The following is a 22149-nucleotide window of genomic DNA, read 5'->3' as shown; positions in this document are numbered from 1 at the left end:
TCCCCCTCAGGCTACTCCTAATTACGTGATTTCAAGTACTGAACGCTGCAAGAAATATTTTTAAATACTTATAGTGGAGAAAAAAAAACATAAAGGTTTATGGACCCCTTAATGAAGGGTCACAGAGTAGGTACAGGACCTACTGCACACCTGTCTTTTCAGTGAATGAGGCCCAAAAACTGGGGTGTCCAGAGCTGTTTCACAAAAAAGGCTGATCTGTTTTCTGGCATGGGGAAAGCTTCACCCAGAGAATTCAGGATATGAATAATTTGGGTTTTTTCCCCTGAGCTGCAGCTTCTAATTGATTTTCTGTAAATAAAAACTGTTTTTCTGGAGAGGACAAAGGCTGGAGTTTTGGGGATTTTCCTTGTTTCACTCACACAGAAGAGGGAGAACTTGGTGTCTCTGCCTCCAGTGCTGCAAATATGGTTCACGTACATATACACTCAATTAGAGAGAGCTCTCCCTAACTGCTAACCAGGAAATCAGGCCTTTAGAAAACCCGATTTCTTGTCCCTTAAAATTTTTAGAGATTATTGATTGACACTCATGGAGCATAAACTGCATTCCTTAAGCGGGCCAGATTTTTCTAGGGCTTTAAAAACGCAGAAGGAGTCAAAACTCACGGCGTACGCGTTAGAAACTGCCACCACTGCTGTCACCACAGTGAAAAAGCAGGCTCCAGACTGACTCCTGTACCTCTGGGAATTGGGCTTCTGGCTGCAGCATCAGGCAGTGCCTCTGAAATGACCCCACGCTTTAGGAGAGCCTTGCTCTGAGACACACACACACACACGTGGTTGCAGGGCCCCTTCTGAAGGGGAGCCAGCTTTTGTCTTGCCATGTACGTGCAATTGGAGTGTACTCCCTGAATCCATGCCTGCTAAATCATGTCTCTGAATGTTGCTTAAGAGTATTCCAAATTAAGATACATATTCATTGTGGATAAGCAAGTTTAATTATGTATATACTGAGATATTAAGCATTTGTAAAAATATTCAGAATATTCAATATGTTTAATATGGCAGCTTTTCAAGAGAATCTGTGACTTAGCACAGATTGTATTGACTTGGGGTATGTAATGAGCATTTTTTGTCCTTTAGAAAAAGAAGAGTAGGAAATAATCCAAAGTTCATGGGAAATTAATTTTATGTAAAAATGTCATTTGGTTGGGTTTTTTGTTTAAAGCGTTCAGGTAGAAATAAGAAACCACAATAAATAATGTTATGAATGAACATCTTATTTCCTACATTTCATTTATTTCATTGGTGCTGGTAACAAAGCATGAAACACAGCCCAGTGCTAATAGTAGCAAAACTTGTGTGCTGTTTGATCTTTTTTTACACACTCCTATAGGTAACCTCCTTTTCACAGATGCTGAACACCTGCACCTCCTGTTGGTGGTTCACTACCCTAAAACAGGGTTCTTATTTAGACACCTAAATATAGATTTAGCTGGTTCATTTTTGAAAAAGCCTGGCAGTAGAAGCTATTTTTCACACACAGAATTAGAATTATTCTGTGATAAAACTACTATTCAACGTGGCAGTGCTGTAAGCTACCATGCTGGGGGATTTTAAAAGCCCTCCCTAACATTGTTTCCTGAAGGAAACCTTTAGAGATGATCTGGCTGCCTAGAGAAGGGAATGGCAGAACCATGAAATACTAATGTTAATACTTTTACTTTTTAGCAAACTACTCAGGGGAAGCTATTTTACCTGTGAGGTGGAAACATTATGTAAAGTGAATAATTTCCACTTGACATCAAAAAAACCCCTCTTCCCTTCTCAAACTACCATATAGGTAACTATTGTTTCTTGCTCGGAGCACGTGCATGGCACTTTTGTAACTTGAACTGACTTTACACCCTAAACTCTCATGAATAGATCTGTCCCCAATTAAGAAATGAAATGAAGACATGGAGTGACAACGTCTAAAGTGGGAAATGGTAATGTTAAGGGAATGCTGCAGGCGCTGTTCTCACTGAGAGCTCATTTCTGTGCTTCTAAAGGCCCCCACAGCTGCCTGTGGAAATGAGAGCATTCCCTCCGTAACGCCCAGGGACTGTGCAGGTGGAGGCTGCTGGGGCAGCACAATGCCTGCCTGCCACGAGAGCCAGCGAAACAGCAGACAACTGAACAATCCCCCGACACAGACACTGACAAATTGAGACAAAGGTTGGTACCGAGGAGCAAACACCACAAAAGAAAGGGAACGATCTCCTGCAGGAGTGATCACACCGCATCTTCTATGGAAGAAATACCGACTGGCATGAGATGAAGCCATTGAAGAAGGCAACCCCTACTCAGTGCTCTGCTGTACTGAGAGATGATGTGATTTCATCAAATGCTTCGAAGGCAGACTGGCAGATAGAGAGAGCAAGCTACCTTTGCCATGGAAGAAGCTAGTCAATAAATTCTGGCATGACAACAGTTTACAAAGGCAAGATTACGAGTCAATTGATTGTGCGGCAATATAACCCAAATTACAAAGAGAGCCCAGATGTGGTCTGAGCTGACACATTTCTATTTGGATATATATGGCCATTCCAGAATATTTTGGAAATGTAGTTCCAAATTTGACCTTATATTGTCCTCTAGAAGAAAGCCTTCAGAATGTGATCTCAACTACACATGCGGAGAGAAAACCATGAGCATGAAAAGATGAAAGAGCATCTTGCAAGATGCTTAGGTTTACTAAATCTATGTTACTAAACTGATGAGAACCAAAGGCTAGCTGAGTGAGGTGGCAGAGTTGCAGTGTTTCACTCTGTTACATTGACTGTGTCTGTGTCCCTGTTACTCAGAGATGTGTCCCTGCACAGTTTTATCCAATAAGCATCATAAGGCAGACACTGCAACGTAACTTTGCAGCTACTGTCCCTCAAAAGCATAGCAAATATTGCCCATAACAACAACTGAAGTGCTATGCCATCTTGGAGACTTTATGATAATTGCTGGCCACTTCTATGGCTTGGTGTCCATCCAGACACTCCTATGACAGAGGCTCGCTTCTCCATGCAGCCTTTGGGCCAGAAAGATGCAAGGGCACAGAGGAGGTGCCAAGAGTCTTCATGAAGGGTGCAGCACATGAACTAGGCAGTGCAGTGGTGCCCAGTGAGAATGCTTGCTGAGCAAGGAGAAACCAATTCCTGAACTTTATCAGGTTGGGAGTAGCATGGAGATGCATTTTCTAAGCATGGCTAAAAACATCTGCAACAGTTTAGTAACAGACAGGAGGACAGGGGCTACTATAGTGAAAATTCAACTAAGAATGAGGATGAAAGGAAAAGTGAGTTATGCTGGAAGTAGTTTCACAATGGAAGGGCAGTGCCCATGAGAAGGTGTGCTCTGAAACAAACCTGCCAAGCTGGAAACTGAATGGGAAGGTCCAGGTTATGACACTATTCTCCAACGACATAAGATACACAAAAAAATGTTGTGTTTCAGTTTAATGATTTTTCAGTTTAATGGTTTTCTATATAACAGCTTTGTCAGGTATAATTCAGAGCTCTGAGAAGTGTTTGTTAAACAGGAAACTGTATACTACTAGAAACAGGAAAGCACACTAACAGAGTCTATGGAAACTGGTGGGTGAGAGCTTTTCAAGTCATATACTGGGTATCAGGGTGCAAATACTCTTCAGAAAAATAGAGACTAAACATTAGTTGTCTTGTTGCAGCAGAAAATGTGTTAATTGTAAAAGCAAATTTCCAGGAATTCTTTATGTGCTATCTCACTATTACACGTCAATGCACATTACAGAGTTACCCATCCCACCCAGTCCCCAAGTAAGCCAGTAACATGTTTATTTAAACACTGACTACCTGCTTTAAAATTAACTGACTCTCTATATATCAGGTTCTGATAAAATGCTTTAAAAATTTAAGAGCTAAAAATTAAGCAATACCATTATTATTTATACACATTATAAAACAGTCAGTGCCTTAGTGATGAGCATCACTGTGCAATATTTTCCCAGCTACCACATTAAAAACCAAACACCCAATTAATTGTAAAACATACTTGTTTTGGGGCATCTGCAGAGGTGGTGTGAACTTCAGTACCTCGGAGTCCATTAGACTCAAACACCACTGTGGGAACAAGGGGGCTTGTTAACAGATGAACATTCAAGCTTCGTTAGTGTGTGTACATTATTTGAGACCATTACAGATTAACCACATTCAAAAAAAGACACCAGCTCCTAGCCTGTGGCCGGAAAATACCAATTTACCGTAACACTTACTGTAAGAGAGTGTGCTAATGGCAGCCTAGGGCCACTGCCCTTTTTAATTCAGACTTCAGCGCTGAAGAAAGCAATCACTGACAACATTAATTATCAGTGTATGTGTAAAGGGACCCTCTTCTTGCATTACTTACCATTTGGCTTCTGTCATATTGCATCAGACTGGCTTATGTATGCATCATTCACACTTTTGAGGAGGAAACCTGCTACTCTCACTGTCTCATGCAATGCTCAGGAGGGCTCAGGACAATGGTAGCTTCAGCGTCCTCCAGCCTCAACCACAGACTGTGGCAGGTTAAAAAAGGCTGGCAGGGACTTCCCATTTTAGGGCTAACCAGGCTGAGGGAAAATCTCGTTTCCCACAAAAATGTTCCCATCAACAGCAACGATGAGGCAAAACAAAGCCTTATGTTGTGCTGAAAGGGGTACTTTGATTTCAATTTGTGCTGGTGGCAACAGAATTCATTAGCATATTCATTTCTGAGTACCCTACTCTCTAATTAAAATAAAACATTTGCAAACAGACATCTTAAATGCATTGCAATTTTATGGAGTTCGGGCAAGGATTAGGTAAGCAATATTTGGAGAACAAGAGCAATAGTCATAAAAATAAAAAACATGTCTATTAGATTTAGGTACTGGAATTACTTAGGCTAACATGGTACGTGAAATGTAATTCTTGGCATTTTGTTAGCTGAATCTGAAAGCAGGCAAGTGAGAAATGGAAAAAGCAATAGCGAGTGTGAAAAGATACCTGTGTGGGATCTCTGATGAGTCCTGAGGTGGCTGGGTTGGGTAAAGCATTTTCCACATTCTCTGCAGACACAGTCTCCTTGGCGTGTTTGTGTCCTGAGCATCCCTGTAGTCAGGAGAGAGGGAGGAAAGGGGGGGAGGGAGGTGGGGGGGGGGGGGGAGAGGAGAGAGGAAAGTTGAGAAGAAAACATTATGCCAGAAGAAAACATCATTAGTATGTCTAATGTGTCATTATGTGAGGCTACCTTCAGGCCCTGGATGACAACTGTCAGCCTTCATCTAGGCACTGGCTGACAGGCCAGGCACACACAGGACTGCAAGAATGCATAAATTACATTGAATTAAAAAATGCTCCCCGTGATGTGCCCGCACCAGGACTGGCATGTCAGGTGTGCGCTTTTCAGAGCAGCTGGATCCACTTCTCAGCCATCACCCAGCTTTGTCAAGCAGTACATCAGGCAAATCAAAGTGACTCCAGCGTGGCGGAGACAAGTCACATGGATAATAGGAAGTGAGTAGGACCAGAGCCCGACTGTCCCCCCCAGGCGGCAATACCTCAGAGACAAATGCAGAGCGAGCGCAGCCATCGCAGACTGATCAAACCTTTCGCCCCTGCCTACCTGCCTGCCGGTGCTGCTCTGACCCTGGACCTCTGAGGCACAGACGAAAGACATCTGTGAATGAAAGTGTCATTCCGGACATTTTGAGCTGGTAGCAGCACAGCAGCCTTCCCCCAGCCCTGGGTAAACATGTTTTCTAGGCCATTAGCATTTGTGGAAAACCGCTCAAACCTCTCCTTTTTCTCCAAAGGTCAGTTTACAGCATCTGACTTAAAGGGCTGGTCTTTGTCTTTTTGCTGCTGATCAAAAAAGACACATTTGACTTTTATTGGGCTTTTTTATTATTTAAAAAAAATGTTTGAACATCATCTTTTCTATTTTGGTAAAACACCCTCTTTGGAAGAAAAGAGTTGATGTTTCCATTTGCAACTGGAATACTCTGGCTTTTAAAGAAATTCGAGAGGGATGTCAACAGAAGCGAAGTTTCAGCTTTTCTTTCATATTCCCCCTCCTCCTCCCAGTCACAGAATTTAAATAGAATAAAATTGAGACCAAAAAAGTGGCAACAAAAAACCTCCACACAACTGAAAAATCAACTGCAGGATGCCACAAGATTAATCCAAAATATGGATGCTGCACCTGAAATTGAATGGGGAAGAAGACAGCTGCCATTTACTCTGCCAGTATGACACCAAGCATCCTGGGATGGTTTTCACCAGACCATATACTGCAAAGAAATCTCTTGCTGCAAAAAAACCTCCAAACACCACACTCACAGATTGTTTTCTTCTTTTATAATAGCACCTCCTGCAGATGGCAGCACAGTCTGCATAATACACCTGAATACCCACAAAATTAAGTTTCTGACTGTCAAATACAAGATCATGATTTAGGGAAAAATCCAGATCTGGTACACACACACAAAAAAACCCCCAAACAAACAAACAAACAAAACCCTATGGAAAAAACAACCTATCAAAAAAAATTTTAAAAATCATGTAAGTGTTCTAAACATGAATGAGAACCTTCCTGAACTGTAACAGGATGGGTTTGCCTTGTAAGGAAGGCAGGATTAAAGGTGGATTTCTGAGCTGTTAGGAGCATTTCTCCCCTCACTGCCCAGAACTGTAGCTGCAAGCTGGAAAGCAAAGCTGAGGGAAGTGTGTGGAGGAACCAGCTGTGGCCTTTGCAGGAGTGCCACGCTCACTGTGGACAGGCAGGGACTGGCAGGGCAGCTTTGTGAGGCCCAGGAGAGCTGGGTTCCTCAGGTCATGGTTCTGACACCTCTGGAAAGACATTTAATCCCTCTGTAACCCACATTTCCTTCTGTTGAAGGGGAATACAGTTATCTCAGCAGCCATCACCAATCTGACCCACCAGCCTTCATGGAAGCACCTCTCTCACCCATGAGGGAAGGTGGAGCATGCTGTTTGTAAACCAATGTACAAACACCAAGGATGAGTGGGTTAAGACTTCCACCTAGCCCCTCCCTAGCACTCACTTTATGGGAGTTATTCAATAAGCAGGTGGAAAAAAATGGACTGCTTCCAGGTGTATTTGCCATTGTTGCATTTCCCAGGTAGCACCAGAAGGCTTTAGATAGTTCAGAGGTTTGAGCCATGGGGGCGAGTCATCACTCAGGTTATCCTCTAGGTGAACAAAAGGGGGTGGATGACTGCAGGTGTTCGATAATTCATGTAAAGGAACCCCACTGTGTGAATGGGAGCTCCTGTGAAACCCATGCTCAAAGCTGGTCTCAAAGGAGCCCCGAAGAAAGAGTGCATCTGCTGCCATACCCCATCCTTTCCTAATATATTAATGGCACGAATAAAATAAATAACCTCTATTAAATGTAACAGTAAGATTCTCTCCACAGGCATTTCGTAAGACTGGGAAGAGTGAAACAAACCTAGCCTAGCACAGCAAGCTTCATGTTTGCAGCTGTATCACAGCAGTACACACAACAACTCTCTTCCAAGGACACACTGGAACAAACACAAACATCAAAGAAAGGATCCCAAAAACAAATGCAGCCACTCAAAAGGAAGTTGAATACTGCACTACCACACACTAAAATAATCTACTGTGATCCAAGATGACATCACATACCAAAAACCCCAAGGAAAGTCCATTGGGAATATTCAGCTGAGGAGAAAAGAACATGACAAACAGTATACATAATCCAGATTTTTGGATGTCCTTTATGTCATAATTGCCATATTCACATTACAGTATTAAAGCTAAATGGGATGATGCATACTGACTCAGAGGACTCAGCCTATCTAGAGCCATATGTTATTTCAGATGAAGTTCAATTACCCTCCTCTGTTTGCAGTTGGTAGGATCTCGTTCCTTTTGCCCGAAGCAGCTTTTTATTTGAGTGCTATGAAAAACAGCCGTCATGCCAATTGGTTTGGAGAAACATCAGCAACCTGGAAGTTGTATATAAAACCAAGACAAGCTACATTAAAAAAAAAGGGGGTTTCAAATTCTGAAAACTTGATTGCTGTAAAACACTTGGAATGAAAGAAGACGTTTCAAAGCAGAGATGGGCACTAAATAACTTCCAGTTACAGCATCTCTAGAAATCACTGCCCAGCAAAAACATTTTGGCAATAAAATCCCTCTTTTAAAAGGCAGGTAAACAGAGACCTTTTTAAAAACCCTGCCCCTATTTTACTTTGTTCCGAAAGTCATCATGAATTTTCTGGTCCTTGCCTTCACTTAGTCATCTTCCATTTCCTAGCTTTTACTGTTTTTCTCTTATCCCTCCTAACGTGGCTGGGAGCTCACTGGATCAGTAAGATTTCTCTGAGCAGGCTGACACAATGTACTATTAAATAACATCAAGGAGGGCACCCACATGAAGGTACCCCAAGTTGGGGGTGGTACAATTAACTGGTACTTGGAGCAGGAAGTGGGCAGGGAGAAACTTTAGACAACAATCCACTGGGATGGCGAAAGCAAAGCTGACTGGACCAAAAAAACCCTAAGGAACACTGAAACTGTAGTTTCAGACATTAAGCATGTCTTCCTCTGCTTCCTTAACAAAACTCAGGAGCCTTGTGTTGGCTGCAATCATCATACAGGCCCTAAGTTTCTGTGAAATGATCTGCTCAATAAATAGCAAGATCCCTCACACCATCACCTTTGGATTGACTGAGCAGAACTGACAGTGGGGGTGGCTGAAAGGCACCACTCACTCATGGCCTATGTCAGGGAGATTCTGCCCTCCTGTCTCCTCCAAAAGACCCTTCCACCAAAACCTGACTTAACAGTCTGGGCTCCTTCAACTTGCACACCTCTTCTGGGCACCAAACCACAGCTGTCCTTAATACTACCACCTTCCAAGGGTCCTGGATTTTGTACCACTTGCAAAAGATCCATTTCACACATGCTTCTGACAAAATAGAGTGTATTATGTCAAGGAAGGACACCAGAACACTGCCCCAGAATGTGTGGTATTTTCATGACAAGTTCATTTGCATGACTTCTACAAAGAGAAGGGTATAAAAAGTAGCACAGTTTACAAGTGGTAAGAGGTGAGACTATGACTCCAATTCTCCTCCCCTACAGACACACACACATCTCATATGTAAACAATCAGTGTGATTTTCAGTTTCTACTGAGACAAACTAATTCTGGAAGACCATCAGAAGAGTATGGTTTCAAATGCAAATACATAGGTGTATTTTTATTTATACGGCCGTTGAACTTTTTTAGTCCCCAAACTTTTAAACTGGCTATTTGCACAACTGATTTTTCGGCTTATGTGAATTACCATGCACGTGGTTCAGCTCTACCTCTTTTTAATTATAATTATAAAAAAAATCAAAAGACTAATTTGAAAAATACTTAGTAGCCTTTGATATGGACAAGGAAGATCTCAAGACTTTTGTCAAGAAAGACAAAGGACACTGACAAGCGATTATCCCTCTGTGTTGTTGGAAGACTTGTTTGCAGACAAAATTGAACAAAACCTCCAAAATAACATCACAGATAAGCCCCAGAGGATGTTTATTTTGCCTGAAGCAAAAAGATGATGATGTGTGCCAGCACCAGCATATCAGGGGGATCTTCCTGTGACAGCACATCTGTGTAACTCTAGCCTGCTTGAAGCAAGAGGACAAAGGAACAGCAGTACTCCAGGTGGAACCAGATACATTTAACCTGCGACAGAAATGTCACACAGAGCACAAGGGGGGATGCTGCAATGTTAAGAGAGCAGTAAACAAACCTATTCAAGCCTATCCAGCAATGATAAAAACAGTGAACTTGTAATCCTAACTGTTAAAGGCAGAGGGGGAAAAAACTGGGAAACAGCATGTCATGGTTCTGAACAAAGAAGGAACAAACAAGCTATGTCCCCAGCAATGCAAGAGGTTGTTAAAATCTTACCTGTGTGATCTAGGACGGGGCTGTTGGCACCACAGGTTTGGTACAGTGAAGCAAGGTCCTTTGGAATGTATGTTTTAAAGATATTTAAAATGTCCAAATGTTTCTCATGCCCATCTGATCCCAGATCCTGTTTGCTGGAGTGTAAAGCCGGAGGAACTCCCACGGCACCAGGCTGAGGCTGCAGCACTGGACTGGCTCGTGCAACTGCTGTGCAGTTTGCCAATGTCCTCATCTCATTCCCAGCCTTGACGTGAGTCTCCCTCTGAGGCACGGACGGCTCTTCGTGTTTAGGGTACTGCTCACTCTTACACAGGGCGTGGTACTGCAGCGGGGGGGTGTATTTGGCCTTCATGGAGTCGGATGCACAGTGCTTACCTGGAGAGGCAAAACCAGTACTTCCTTGGGGAACCACATACTTCTCCACCTGCTTACTGTTGGTGGGCTGCGTGCCAGGCCTGGATATGACTGTTTGAGTAGGTGTTACGCTTCTGCCATAGCTTCCCATTTGTGTGAGTTTGGAATTTGCTTCGTATTTGCTTTTTTGTTGTGCTGCTATGCTGTACTGCTCCTGGGAATGGTTTACCTTGGGCTGTCTGTACCCATCCAGGCCTGACACACGTGAGGCACAGTGGCCGAGCGCGTGACTGTCCTTTGATGGATGCGTACTCCCAGACTTTGCAGCCATCCCGACAGAAAGGGAGCTGGCTTTGGAACCTGGCAACGCACTTGGCACTTGAGTACGTGTAAATCTGGCAATGGGCAAAGGCTGGCATTCCTTCCCACCGAGAACAGGAGGGGGTCCAGTGCGCCCACTCCTCGCCAGAAAGACCAGGTTGGTTTTAATACTCTTGAATCCATTTTGTTGAACCCACGGGGGTACCATCGAGTTACAGCTGATTTTGTGCAAAATTCTTTTGTGCATCCACAGGACTTCAGGGTAGTAGGTCTTGTGACTGCAGAAAGGACACGGGTAGACAATTAAAGCAGCCTGCAAGGATGTATTGAGATATTTATTGCATGAACTATCCCTTGTTGATTTTTCACTCAAATCAAGTGGAGCTACCTCTAGAGCTTCAGCACCTTTTTCTATCAGAGGATGCTCCCTGTGCAAGTCTAGCAAATTTTCTCTAGCACGACTAGCCTGCACTTCAAGTGACGTTTTCAAGTCCATGACCATGTCTAAAGATGTCTGGCCCATGCCAGAAGCAAAGTCAGCAATGTGACTGGAGCAAGGAAGCCCTTGGCCATGATGAAATACTGGCATCTTTATGTCTGTAGAACCATGGTATTTTGAAAAGGGTTCCTTGATGACACTCTCCAGTGCTGAGACCAGAGCAGGAATCTCTGGTTTAGATTCCCTGGCTTCATTCTCTCTGGCGTTGTGGCCTCCCAGTTTTGGGAGTTCATCCAACTGAGATGTTATCATTGGGGTTTCCTCTTCGGGGAAGTTGCAGTGGTATGGCTTTCCATCTGAATGGGAGAAACAAAAAAACATCATTGTCATTTTACGCAGAAAGGAGCCCAAAAGACAAAGAAGAACTCAAGATAGAAGAGGACAAACTTTGGCATTACTATGGTAATGATGTGCTACAGACCAAATGTACCGTATGAGCAAGAAAATCTTGAAATAAGACGCAACAGTTCAATTTACTTTTAAAGATTACTGTGTAGTCTGGATAAGCTCTCTAGTACTGGGTGTTCATGACATTTTGAAGAAAAAACAATTCAATAACAAAACCACGTTAAAATTCTGGGACTGTGAGAAAAATAAACAAATCTGCAACCATTTAATGCTTTAACAAAAGCAAAGATAATGGAGCCAGATAAAACTGACCTAGTTAAAGGTCTGTCAGCGCTTCCATTACAAGCCCCTATTTTCAAAGGGTTTATAACTCAGCAATAAAAATTGGCTCCACACGGAAACCAACCATATAAGCAGGTACAGCATACAGAATAAACTGCCCACTTAAGGGAGACTTTTGCAGTGGCCAAGTATAACAGATGAGTTGTAGAGGACGTAAACTTTGAATTTTCTGTCCTTTAGTTTAAAGCAGGTATTTTTCTTCTGGTTTCTTTAATATTTTTTTTCTCTATAACATACATTTATGTTTGAGTCAACTTTAGGAAAACTTTGTGACGGCTCAATCCACAGAAGATAAGAACCCAACATTTCAGCCATTTAGATTACAGAATTCAAAACGCACTTTTAATTCTCCTCATTTTCTTTTTCGCTTCTCCAGAGTAAATTTATCCACCTAACATATGTCCTGGAAAGGGAGCATACTGGCCAGTAATTAAAACTGTTTAGGGTGAAAAAGTAGGAGTTGTTTTGCTGGGAGTGTGGCTACAGCTGCCTGCTCTCCCAATGCTGACCTCTGAGAGCCACTGATGAAGCCAATGAATCCCTTTAAATCAGTTCACAGATCAATTCACAGAGATTTTCACCACAGCAGTAATGCTTACTGCACTGAATCCATTTAGCATGTAACTGAATTGAATCATCTGACAAACTTTCAGTTTCAATTAACACGCAGTTAATGAGCCACTGCCAGGCAAGTATAAGGAGACTGTGCTCCATCTAAAATGTCACCAGTCCAAAGTGATCACACATCCATAGGAGGGGTGAGAAGGGGAAAGGAGTGAACTGCTCTAGAGCTGCAGATCCTCTCACATCAGCTCAGGAAAGCCAGCCCTTCAGAGAAGCGAGCGCTGTTCATTAGAGCAGGGCACTGCCACGGGCAATATTCCGCAATGGAAGAGCCACGCTATTGGCTGGAGCTGCTCTGCACATGGAGTCTACTTATCCTCACCTTCAATTCAAGCAAAAACATTCTTAAGCTTTTGTTTAATTCGAGGTAATTAGGTTAAAAATAACCCATAGGTTTGCAGCCTCACAGGGCTGAATGCTCACTCTGCTAAGATCATTTTCCTTTCAAACTCTCCAAGGGAGTATAGGCAGGGGGAGAAAATCCCCCCAGCTCAGAAATTTGTTTTTCCCGTGTTGCAGGCGACAAGGTTTTGGAAAAGCACATGCCCAGCACCACTAGCCAAATTTACAGTTTGAAACAAAGACACTGCATGCAGCAGTGAAATCTGATACTGCACATCTGTGTTGTTTTCCAAGTATATCTGTCAAAGCTCAAAATACTTGTGCTCTTAAATACGATTTTAAGGCTTCTCTTTATGATCAGAGGGAGTGGCTGCTTTGATCATTGTAGTAAATAATAAAGCAAAGCAAAAACAAATCCTTTGGTTGCAGCAGTACTCAGCGGAGAGAGAACCAACCTGCTGGGTATACTGGGCAGAGGAGGGAGGTGGAAGACCACTGCCAGCCCCATTCCAGGGATTACACAAATGGGAGGCTCTTGGTCCACCTCTGCAGCTGTGATGAAGCTGGGCATCAGCAGTATGATATCTGCAACTCCCAGGTTGCTCTGGGTACCACAGACATTGCTGCATACTTTCTTGCTTGGTCAAAATCTATGTACCAAGCTCTTTCAGCAAGGAGGACAAGTCAGACCGTGGGAGGTGTCACATCTCAGATCTGGGCTTGGTCTTTAGGTCTGGGCTGCTCAGTTTAGGTCTGTACCTGGGGAGGGGAGGAGGAGAAAGCAGAGAGACAGCCCACAGTCCCATGTGCTCCCATAAAGCCTGGGACTGTAAATTTTGAGGTGGATGCAGACCTTTTTGCCCTATTTCCTAGTGCATCCATCTATGAAAAAAAGATTTTTTCAGGTGGAAAATGTAACACAGAGCAGGAAAACGATGAAGACATTTCTGAGGTGTATAGGTCTGCAATTGCCCCAATGCTGTCAGTGCATTAGATGAAAATTTGTAAGCTATTACAAAACACAACCATAAGCTTCTAACATCTCCTCCTAGTGTCTTGCTAGACTCAATTCCTCTGATGTCTCACAAGAACAGTAATGAACATACCAGGAACAATTTTACAGCTTAGATCAGGAGGCTCAATAGCAGTATTTGTGCTAACTGCTTTTTTTTCAAGCTGTACTTAAAAGAAGAAAAAAAGGACAAACAAACCAACAACAACAAATGAACGAACAAACAAAACCCCAAACAAACAAAAACCCCACGTCCATACCCTACTTCCCAAGATTTGGACAGAAAAAAATTTTCACCTGCAGGCTAACCCAGGCTTCCTTCTCAGTACAAACACAGCCTATGCTCTTCCCTAGTCCCATGCTGCCCTCCACCAGGGATCCAACACTACACATCTCAACACCCAGGCTGCCTCATCCATCCTTCCCATCATGGCAGGGGGTCCAGGCTGGGCAGTGAGCAGGTAACAAGAGCCAGGTGGAAGAGGGGATGCAGGCAAGAGCATGGAAAGATGGTAAGCATAAGTCTTTTTAGAAAAATGGATTAAATTTATTTCTGCCTGCTCCCAGCTACTTGCCCCACTGAAAAGGGGTACTAATAATCCTTTTAAATCACTGGTATAAAATATTGTTCCATGCAGGCATTACTGTCACCAGAAACTTTTGAAATTTTATTATGGCCAGGTCAAAGCAAAAAGCCATGAATGAGATGCCTTCTGCTTGATCTCCAGGGACTATAACTCACACTCCCCATTGAAAGAGTTCTTGGCTAAGCATGCTCTCACTTTCATCCTACAATTTCCACTATCTCCTTACATTTTGTCACAATTCCTTTGTTTCTTACCCCAAACAGCTGTTTTTATCTGTTGTACTTTAGAGTGAGAAAGGTCCTTTTACTACAGGAGAAGTGTTCCAGTCTTTCTGTATCACAGGTACCTGGGCAACAGCTAAAGCATAGGAATTTTCCAAGGTGCCTTGCTAGGAGATGGCTGCTGATGCCAGCACCAGTTTCACTGCAGCTTCAAGTACCAACAGCATCACAGGCCACAGGGAAAGCAAAGCAGGAGAGTGCAAAACACTTAACTACACGAAACCCATAGTCTAGAAACACAAGAATATTCAGGGATTTGAGCAGTTCCTCAGAAATACACCTAATGCCCTCACCCATTTACTCACACACAGAGATAAAAGCAACTCCCCTTCTCCCCACACACATATATCCCTCTTCTCTCTTCTCCCCCTCACATGCATAAACTCCACTTGTTTTCTTCCCAGCACTGTTTCTCCACAAAACAGAACTTCAGAATGGGCTGCACAGCTGTTTTAATTCACGAGGCTTCCTATAAAGTAAACCAGGCTGCAAGGCTGAGGACAATGAAATCGTGATTTCTATTCAGAAGAGCAGAACTGGCTAGAAATTGGCCCCTTTTCTGGCTAGTGTTACAGCAGTAGGAGTCTGAGGAAAAGGAACAGATGTGGTGTGTTTGATTTTCAGTAAACATTTGATAGTGATTTGCACTTTGAGATGAATACTGTGACTTGATTTGAAAACTGACTGCAAATAAATCATGATAAAAGCAAAGGGATAACATAGGAAGAAGGTGCAATATTGCAAAGACCTGTATTTGGTCCTATTTCACTTGGTATTTTCTTTAATGTTCCAGAAGAGATTCTAGACAGCATGCTAACTTAAATATCCAGGAAATATTGCATTTGGAGGAGCTGCAAAAATAATGGGGACAAGGAAATAATGCACAGGGACTCAGAGAGAATAGAAATGCAGTCTGAAAATAATCAAATGGGATTCATTCTGGGGAAGAAAAGCAGGCTAAGACAAGTGAAGGGAAATGATCCAAAAAAATCCATGCAGTGGGAAGGCAAAATCCAGGAAGAAGCAATGTTGAAAATAACTGATGTTACAACAGACAGCAAGTTAAATATGAGTGTACTAGATTAAGTTCTTCAGAGCTTAGTTTTCAGAGATAAAAGCACACATTATAAAAACAAAAATAAAATTATCTCTCTGAAGAAGACACAATGGCAATGCAGGTCACACTGGGTTTTGAATATAGAAAATGTATGAAAAGCATATATAAAAAATCTATATAAATATATACAGACAATAATAATGGGCACTATGCAAAAGTCCACAGTAAGCACAATACAGTGGGACCCAGCAGGGGGGAAAAGGCAAAAAGCAGTTTTGCCACAGAAAATTCAGGTGATTTTTATTCTGTGAAAGGAAGGTTCAACAAAAACAGTCCATGCCCCTAGAATATCTGTGCAGATCTGCAAATACAGCTAAGTCAGGAGGAGTTCAGAGAACTGCCACAGAAAAGTAACCCCCCCAGAAAATAAACACTAAGAGTTTCCCCACATGGCTGAGGGAAGACAGAAGGGTGACAGGCCAATGTCTGCAGCCTCCCCAGGAGCTCAAACTCCAGAATTATGTCATTCTGAGCACTGGAGTCTATCAACAACCATCAGATACACTTGCACGCAGAAAAACTCATGATTAACAGAAATACAGAAATAAAAAAATGATTACATATTTGCAGCTTGAGGAATAAATGTCAAGGGAAGAGGTGAAACACCACTTGGACTGTAAAACTTGCATGGACAAAAACATGGACTATCAACACATAAAAATCCATCTTTTTCATAGGGAGGCAGAAAGCATGAGTTACTCCTCCCCTTTGCTCTCTCAATACAGCAAAGCAAAACCTTGCGTTAGCCAGCACCCACACACAGTAACTGCTTCACAGAGATATACCCAAAAACTATATGCCTTCCTTTCATATTAATTCCAGACACACTTAGTCCTCCAAGAAGGGCCTCTTGGAGCATTCAACAGTGAGCCCATGACACTCCTTAGCAGCAGGTTTATCCTGTGAGCCTAGCTCAGCCGTTCAAAGAGACCCAGTGTCTGTTTTTCAGAGGGGGATTTGTCTTAGCTGAGCCACGCCCCCTGTTCTAGCTAGTTTTATACCCCACACACTGCCCACCCTTTTCCCTGCTTTCTGATCCAGTTTTGCCACTCAGAGGATCCCACATGGTGGCAACCGTGGGCATGAGGTGAGAGCCAACTCCTACAAACCCTCTCAGGTTTTCTTACAGCACAAGGCCACGTGCCACAATGACACACTGGGAAAATAAAGTTATGCTGTTTTGATAGGAGATGCAGCTTCTCATCTGCAAAGCTCCTCTTGCTTTACACACTGTTAGATGTTTTGAGGGGCTCCTACATGAGCTCCCGAACAATTCAGAGGAAGATCAAGGACTAGACTGGGGCACTCAGCACCACAATCAGCTAATATCCCTGCTTTCTCTCCAATGAATTTTAGAATTGGTGGTGAGGGCTTTTGGCTGAGGTTTGAGGTTTTTAACAGGGCAGAAGCCCAGCACAGCTCTTGATGCTGACTGACACATATGGTTTGTCAGTCAGACAGCACATCCTGTCCCACAGAGGTTTCCCTTCAGCTACACGGGTGGGGAAATGGAGTAATGCTGTCCCATACCACAGGCCAGGAGCACATGGAAAGCAAGTCCCAGGTGCCCCGAGAAGTCCTGCCTTCATCAATGCTTCTGGTTTATATTACACTGTTTTTTCTTATTACTTTAGAGTATTTTTTCTCTTATTTTTGTTGTGGCTAGTTGTTGGGGAGTTACTTTTACAGTTCCACAAAATCAGCTATACATTTCTAGCAACCCTATACATCCTTAGCAAATAAACCCAGGCCAAAGGTTTACCAACCAGAAGTAGCAGCCCTTTGGTACAGTTTGCACGGTCTCCCTATTTTCCTTTTCTATATCTAAATTTTAATGATTTCCCACTGACTTTTTAAATTCAAAGCCAGCAATTTCAAGCAAAGCATCCTGATGGGAACTCCTTACTTTCTATCAAGTATTTACTGGGGAAGGATGATGCCACATGATGCCACAAGTAGAGAGATAAGAGCTGCTGCTTTGTTCTGGTTTTCTTGAGGGAGGGGGGGGGGAGAAGGATGGGATGGAATTGGGCCCAGAGTAGAAAAACAATTATCTGGTGAAAAAAAAATTTAAATTTTTTTAGGCACTGTCCTGGTTTTGGCCGGGACAGGGTTAATTTTTTGTAAAAACTGGAAGAGGCATGGCCAGGACCTTAATGTTATTCGATACCACCTCGGGTCACTGCTGAGTGGAGGGGAAAGGGACACACTCTCTCACTGCTTAGGAGAAGGGAGAAAACTGGAGACCAGACAAGTGCTGTATTTGTTTGTTGCTGGTTTCTTTTTTTTTGTGTAAATAGTTTCTTTGTCTTATACCTCCTATCATTAATATTGTTTCTGTTTAGTTTTTTATCTCATTTCTGTTCCCAGCAAATTGCTCATCTCAATCTGTGTTTTTTGCTTTTGCATTTCCAATACGAGGGAGAGAAGGAAGTGACCAGCAGCATGATGTTAGTGGGAGTTCCAAACTGAAGAACAGTATTCCTAAAGCACAGCAGGCACCCTAGAGTAACAAAATTTCACATTTTTTACACCATTTACTTCCCAAACAGTACTACTGCTGTTGTCACAATGATTATATGACTAACAGGGTCTCTAATTCAAATTTTTTATGACCATGCTATTTTTCAGTTTATTTTTCTCTTCTTTTTTTTTTTCAGGATTCCCTTTATAGAACAACAATGTACTGATTTATTTCAAAATCCTTTTTCCTGCATTTCACTAACTTTACCCTCTGCAATTTCTCACTTTAGCTGCAAGTTACTTTTTACCCTCGCTGTCACATGCATCGTCCTTCCAAACTCAGAGAGTGCAAACAGCTGAAGGACCCCATTGCATTGTTCATTTCCTTTCCCCTGCAGAACTGGGGGACACTGCAGGGGACAAAAGCAGGACAGGCCAGCCGAGCCCACCACTTCCAGTGCTTCCCAGTCTCCATTTAACTAATCTCTCCAGCATTGTCCAGCAGAACACCGGCTGCTTATGAAACCAAAACCCACAGAGCGCTTACAATCCAGACAGCAAAAAACGTGAATAGGTGACCATCAGACTTAATAAAGTCTGTTCAGTTCTGGACTGCACATGTTGAGATTTCAGATTATTAGTGTTATTAACATCAGAAATACTGCATTGGTTTTGCATTTCAGAAAGAATCTGAAATGTCACCAAATTGAGTGGAAAAAAGCACAAAAATTTTAGTTGATTACATTTGAAACTTAACCTTTTAAGATGAGTGAAATCTGACTCTGAGAACACTAACAGTACAGCACACAAAAGACCCCTCTCTACAAGGTATTCCCTAGCTCAGTAAAATTACAAATTCCTCCACACAGCAGAAATGCTTCAGAGTTATATCACACTTCAAGATCACTTTTTTTTTTTTTCTCAAAAGAAAAGGGAGGTCTGAAAGCATCCGCACAGCTACAGATGCAAATGCCAGCAAGGTTATTGGAATTCCAAGCATAATCAAGAGACTAGGCACCAACAAAGACACTAAGAAACTAGGCTGAAAAGGATATCAGGTCCAAAATCTCTCAGACTGAAGTACACATTGTTAGGTACTGGAAAAACAAGCCTGAAAATTCACAGTGAACTTTTTCTCTCCAGCTACAATGTTTTCTTTAAGACTATTTGGCTTAGTTGTTATCTAGGGGACTGATGCTACAAGGCTCCCAAACATCAAGTGGCTGAACCAGCAGCTCTATGTGCAAATTATTCCAATATCCTCTTGCACAGTACCTTTTCATCACCCTCAGCTTTGCACCAGTGCACATCAGGTGCAAACACAAACCATCTTCCAGGGCAGATGCTTTGGGATCTGTCTCCCAGGTATCAGCCCTTCCAGATGCAACACAAACATGGGGCTTATGGAAGGAAAGCATCCACAGCAGGGCACTTAATGAAGTGAAAGTGCAAATGTGGGCAAAATGGCTGCTGCTGGCAGTGTGCCACAGACAACATTTTCAGTGTTCATCACATTTCTCTGCACCTCCTCAGTGACATTTTTTGGGAAGTCATTCTATACATGGTACACAGAAATTCCGTGCAGTGGCAGAGCTAGTCGTGACTTATCAGTCTTTTCACCCATGTATTTCTCACAGAGGTCTGTGAGCATATTCTCTGCCCAGCAGCAGCCAAGAAGCCTCACAAAATAACACATACTAATCTGCAGGTGAAGCTGTAGCTCCTGTTATCTCAGCCTTTCTAAGTGCCTTTCTCGCCCTCCATCCATATTGTATCAACCCAAGGGTAGTGAAGACTTCACTGGGGCTTTCACTATTTGAGAATGAAGTTTGTCTTTTATCTAGAGCTGGCAGCAGGTGACACTGGTCTGACCAGTTCTAAAAAGCAAGGCTGCACCTAATGCATCTGATCCCCATCCTGATGCCCCATCCTGCTCCCATCCCCAGCAGAGCTCCTTCTGGGACTTGGGACCAGACTTCCCGCTCATGGCCCACAGCCCCTCTTTGCTCTCTGAGCTTCAAGAGCATCCTGATGTCTTCCTATCTCACAGAGAGCTGTTTCAGCCACAGTCTGAATCCTGGAAAAAGGTGAAGGAATGTTAAGTGCTTACCTAAAAACTGTGGGTAAAATAAAGGGCCAGAGGAATACATACATAAAACCAATACAAACACATTTGAAGGCACTGCTTGCCGAAACAGAACTGTACAATTTGGCATTGCCTTCAACGTTGCTGCTCATAATATAGTTAAAGAAAATTATGGGGTATAAAACCCCTGGAATGCTCTGCAAAATTAGGAAGTGATTAGGCCAGATGATACCAATTTGACTCCTAACACAGCTTTGTTGTAATTTCAGAGTTAACAGCTATACAGTAGAATACAGATCCAAAACCCAGGCAGAACACCTCCAGTATGCTCTGTAGCTGCTGCACATTTCTCTGTGTGTGGCCCTGCCTGTGAAGTTTGGTTCAGGTAGAGGGGGAAAAAGAAAAGGTTTAAGACCATTCACACAGGAGGATACGTAATTAAATTTGAGAGTTGGGTTTGGGCAATGGCTGTTGTGGGTTTTGTGGGTATTGGTTCTTTTCTTTTAATTTAAGGCATAGGAAGAGAAGCGCAATTGGCTTTGATGCATCAAAAATACTTGCAGAAGAGATGGAAAATCATGACTCAGATTTTTTTAAGCAAGTGGCAGCTTGCCTGTACAATCCCTCCAAACAGAGATCCAAACAGTTGTAAATCTTCCTGGAGACTTTTCCTTTCATTCCAACAGTCAGATTTGCCACAATGTCTGCTCCACAGCATCTTCTTGACCACCACCTGTTCATCCTCCTTCAAGTGCATTAAGGAGGAAAGCTTTCCAGGCCAGGACTGTGGACTGGCAGCCGTCCCATACAGCTTAACATTCCTCATCCAATATTTCATTTCTCCCATCATTTGTTAAGCATGGCTAGCGTACTGCCATACATCATAAAGCCCTTTACTACAGCTACTCAATCTAAAAACAGAGGGTACAGCTGTGCTGTCAGCCAGCATTCTGCAGAAATGCCTCAGCCACAGCCGGCAAGCCCAGCGTGGTAACAGAGGCAGCAGTCACAGAAATCAGGAGCTCTGCATGACCTAATTTACCTTGTTTCTCCTGCTGAAGGCCACGCTACCATAGCTGGTGACTCTGCTAACAGACTTAAGGCAGTCAGGAATCTCTACTGTGCACAAAAAATACAGAAACACATGACAGAAAGGGGAACTTAGACTGTAAGCATTACACAGATTTAAAGATTTGGTAGTTATACAGTGCTTGGACAGAAAATACGCTTTCTTGGGCTTACTGTTTTTCTGGCTTTCAAAGGAAAGAGGACTTTGAAAAGAGAATGGAATGAAATAGGGTTGGAACAGGGCAAGAAATACATACTATCAAACCCAAGACATAGGCTGGACAGAACTATGATTCTTTGACCGCCACTGGAAACTGGATGGAAATTGGATGCCCTTGGTGAGGTGTGACATTGCTGGATTGTAATTAGCACCATTATGTGGTGCTGCAAGCACATGGCAGGAGAAATGAGGAACCAAGCACTGCAGAGTTTCCTCAAGGTACAAGAAGAACCTATGCTACTGAAATATCAAGAATTGATTTGAAAAGCTCTGCTCTGGATGGACCACAGGGAACCAAGGTTCCTGAGGAGAATGTGACTGTAGGCACAAGGGCAGCCTTTGGCTTCTCAGCTAAAAGCACTGACTCAGTGCCCACTGCAGCTGAATTGCATCAAAGGCAAATGGTGTCCATGTGTGTCCACCAAAGGCACTGTCCATGTCACACAAGCTGCAGCCCAGAGCCAAAGGCCTCAAGAGAAGAGGCTGGAGGTGCCAGACCCAGCTCACCTGTACCCATCTCTGGCTTGGC

At 43.0% G+C, this 22149-nt stretch overlaps 1 protein-coding gene across 2 annotated transcripts in view; it reads right to left on the bottom strand.

Moving 5' to 3' along the window:
• Window positions 1-22149, bottom strand: part of ZNF516 (zinc finger protein 516) — a 59001-nt gene that overhangs the window by 5438 nt on the left and 31414 nt on the right. The window contains exons 2-4 of one of the 2 annotated variants that reach the window (XM_059485826.1): window positions 9957-11426; window positions 5000-5104; window positions 4026-4093 (exon numbers count right to left, since the gene is read on the bottom strand). In XM_059485826.1, coding sequence (XP_059341809.1) covers window positions 4026-4093; window positions 5000-5104; window positions 9957-11426 — 1643 coding nt within the window. The remainder of the gene's footprint in view (window positions 1-4025; window positions 4094-4999; window positions 5105-9956; window positions 11427-22149) is intronic. The other variant, XM_059485816.1, reaches the window with a different exon arrangement.

The sequence above is a fragment of the Ammospiza nelsoni genome, chromosome 1, assembly GCF_027579445.1.
Source record: "Ammospiza nelsoni isolate bAmmNel1 chromosome 1, bAmmNel1.pri, whole genome shotgun sequence".
Taxonomy (NCBI): domain Eukaryota; kingdom Metazoa; phylum Chordata; class Aves; order Passeriformes; family Passerellidae; genus Ammospiza; species Ammospiza nelsoni.
Note: the sequence above shows the minus strand (reverse complement) of the source record. Positions and strands in the feature narration are given on the sequence as shown.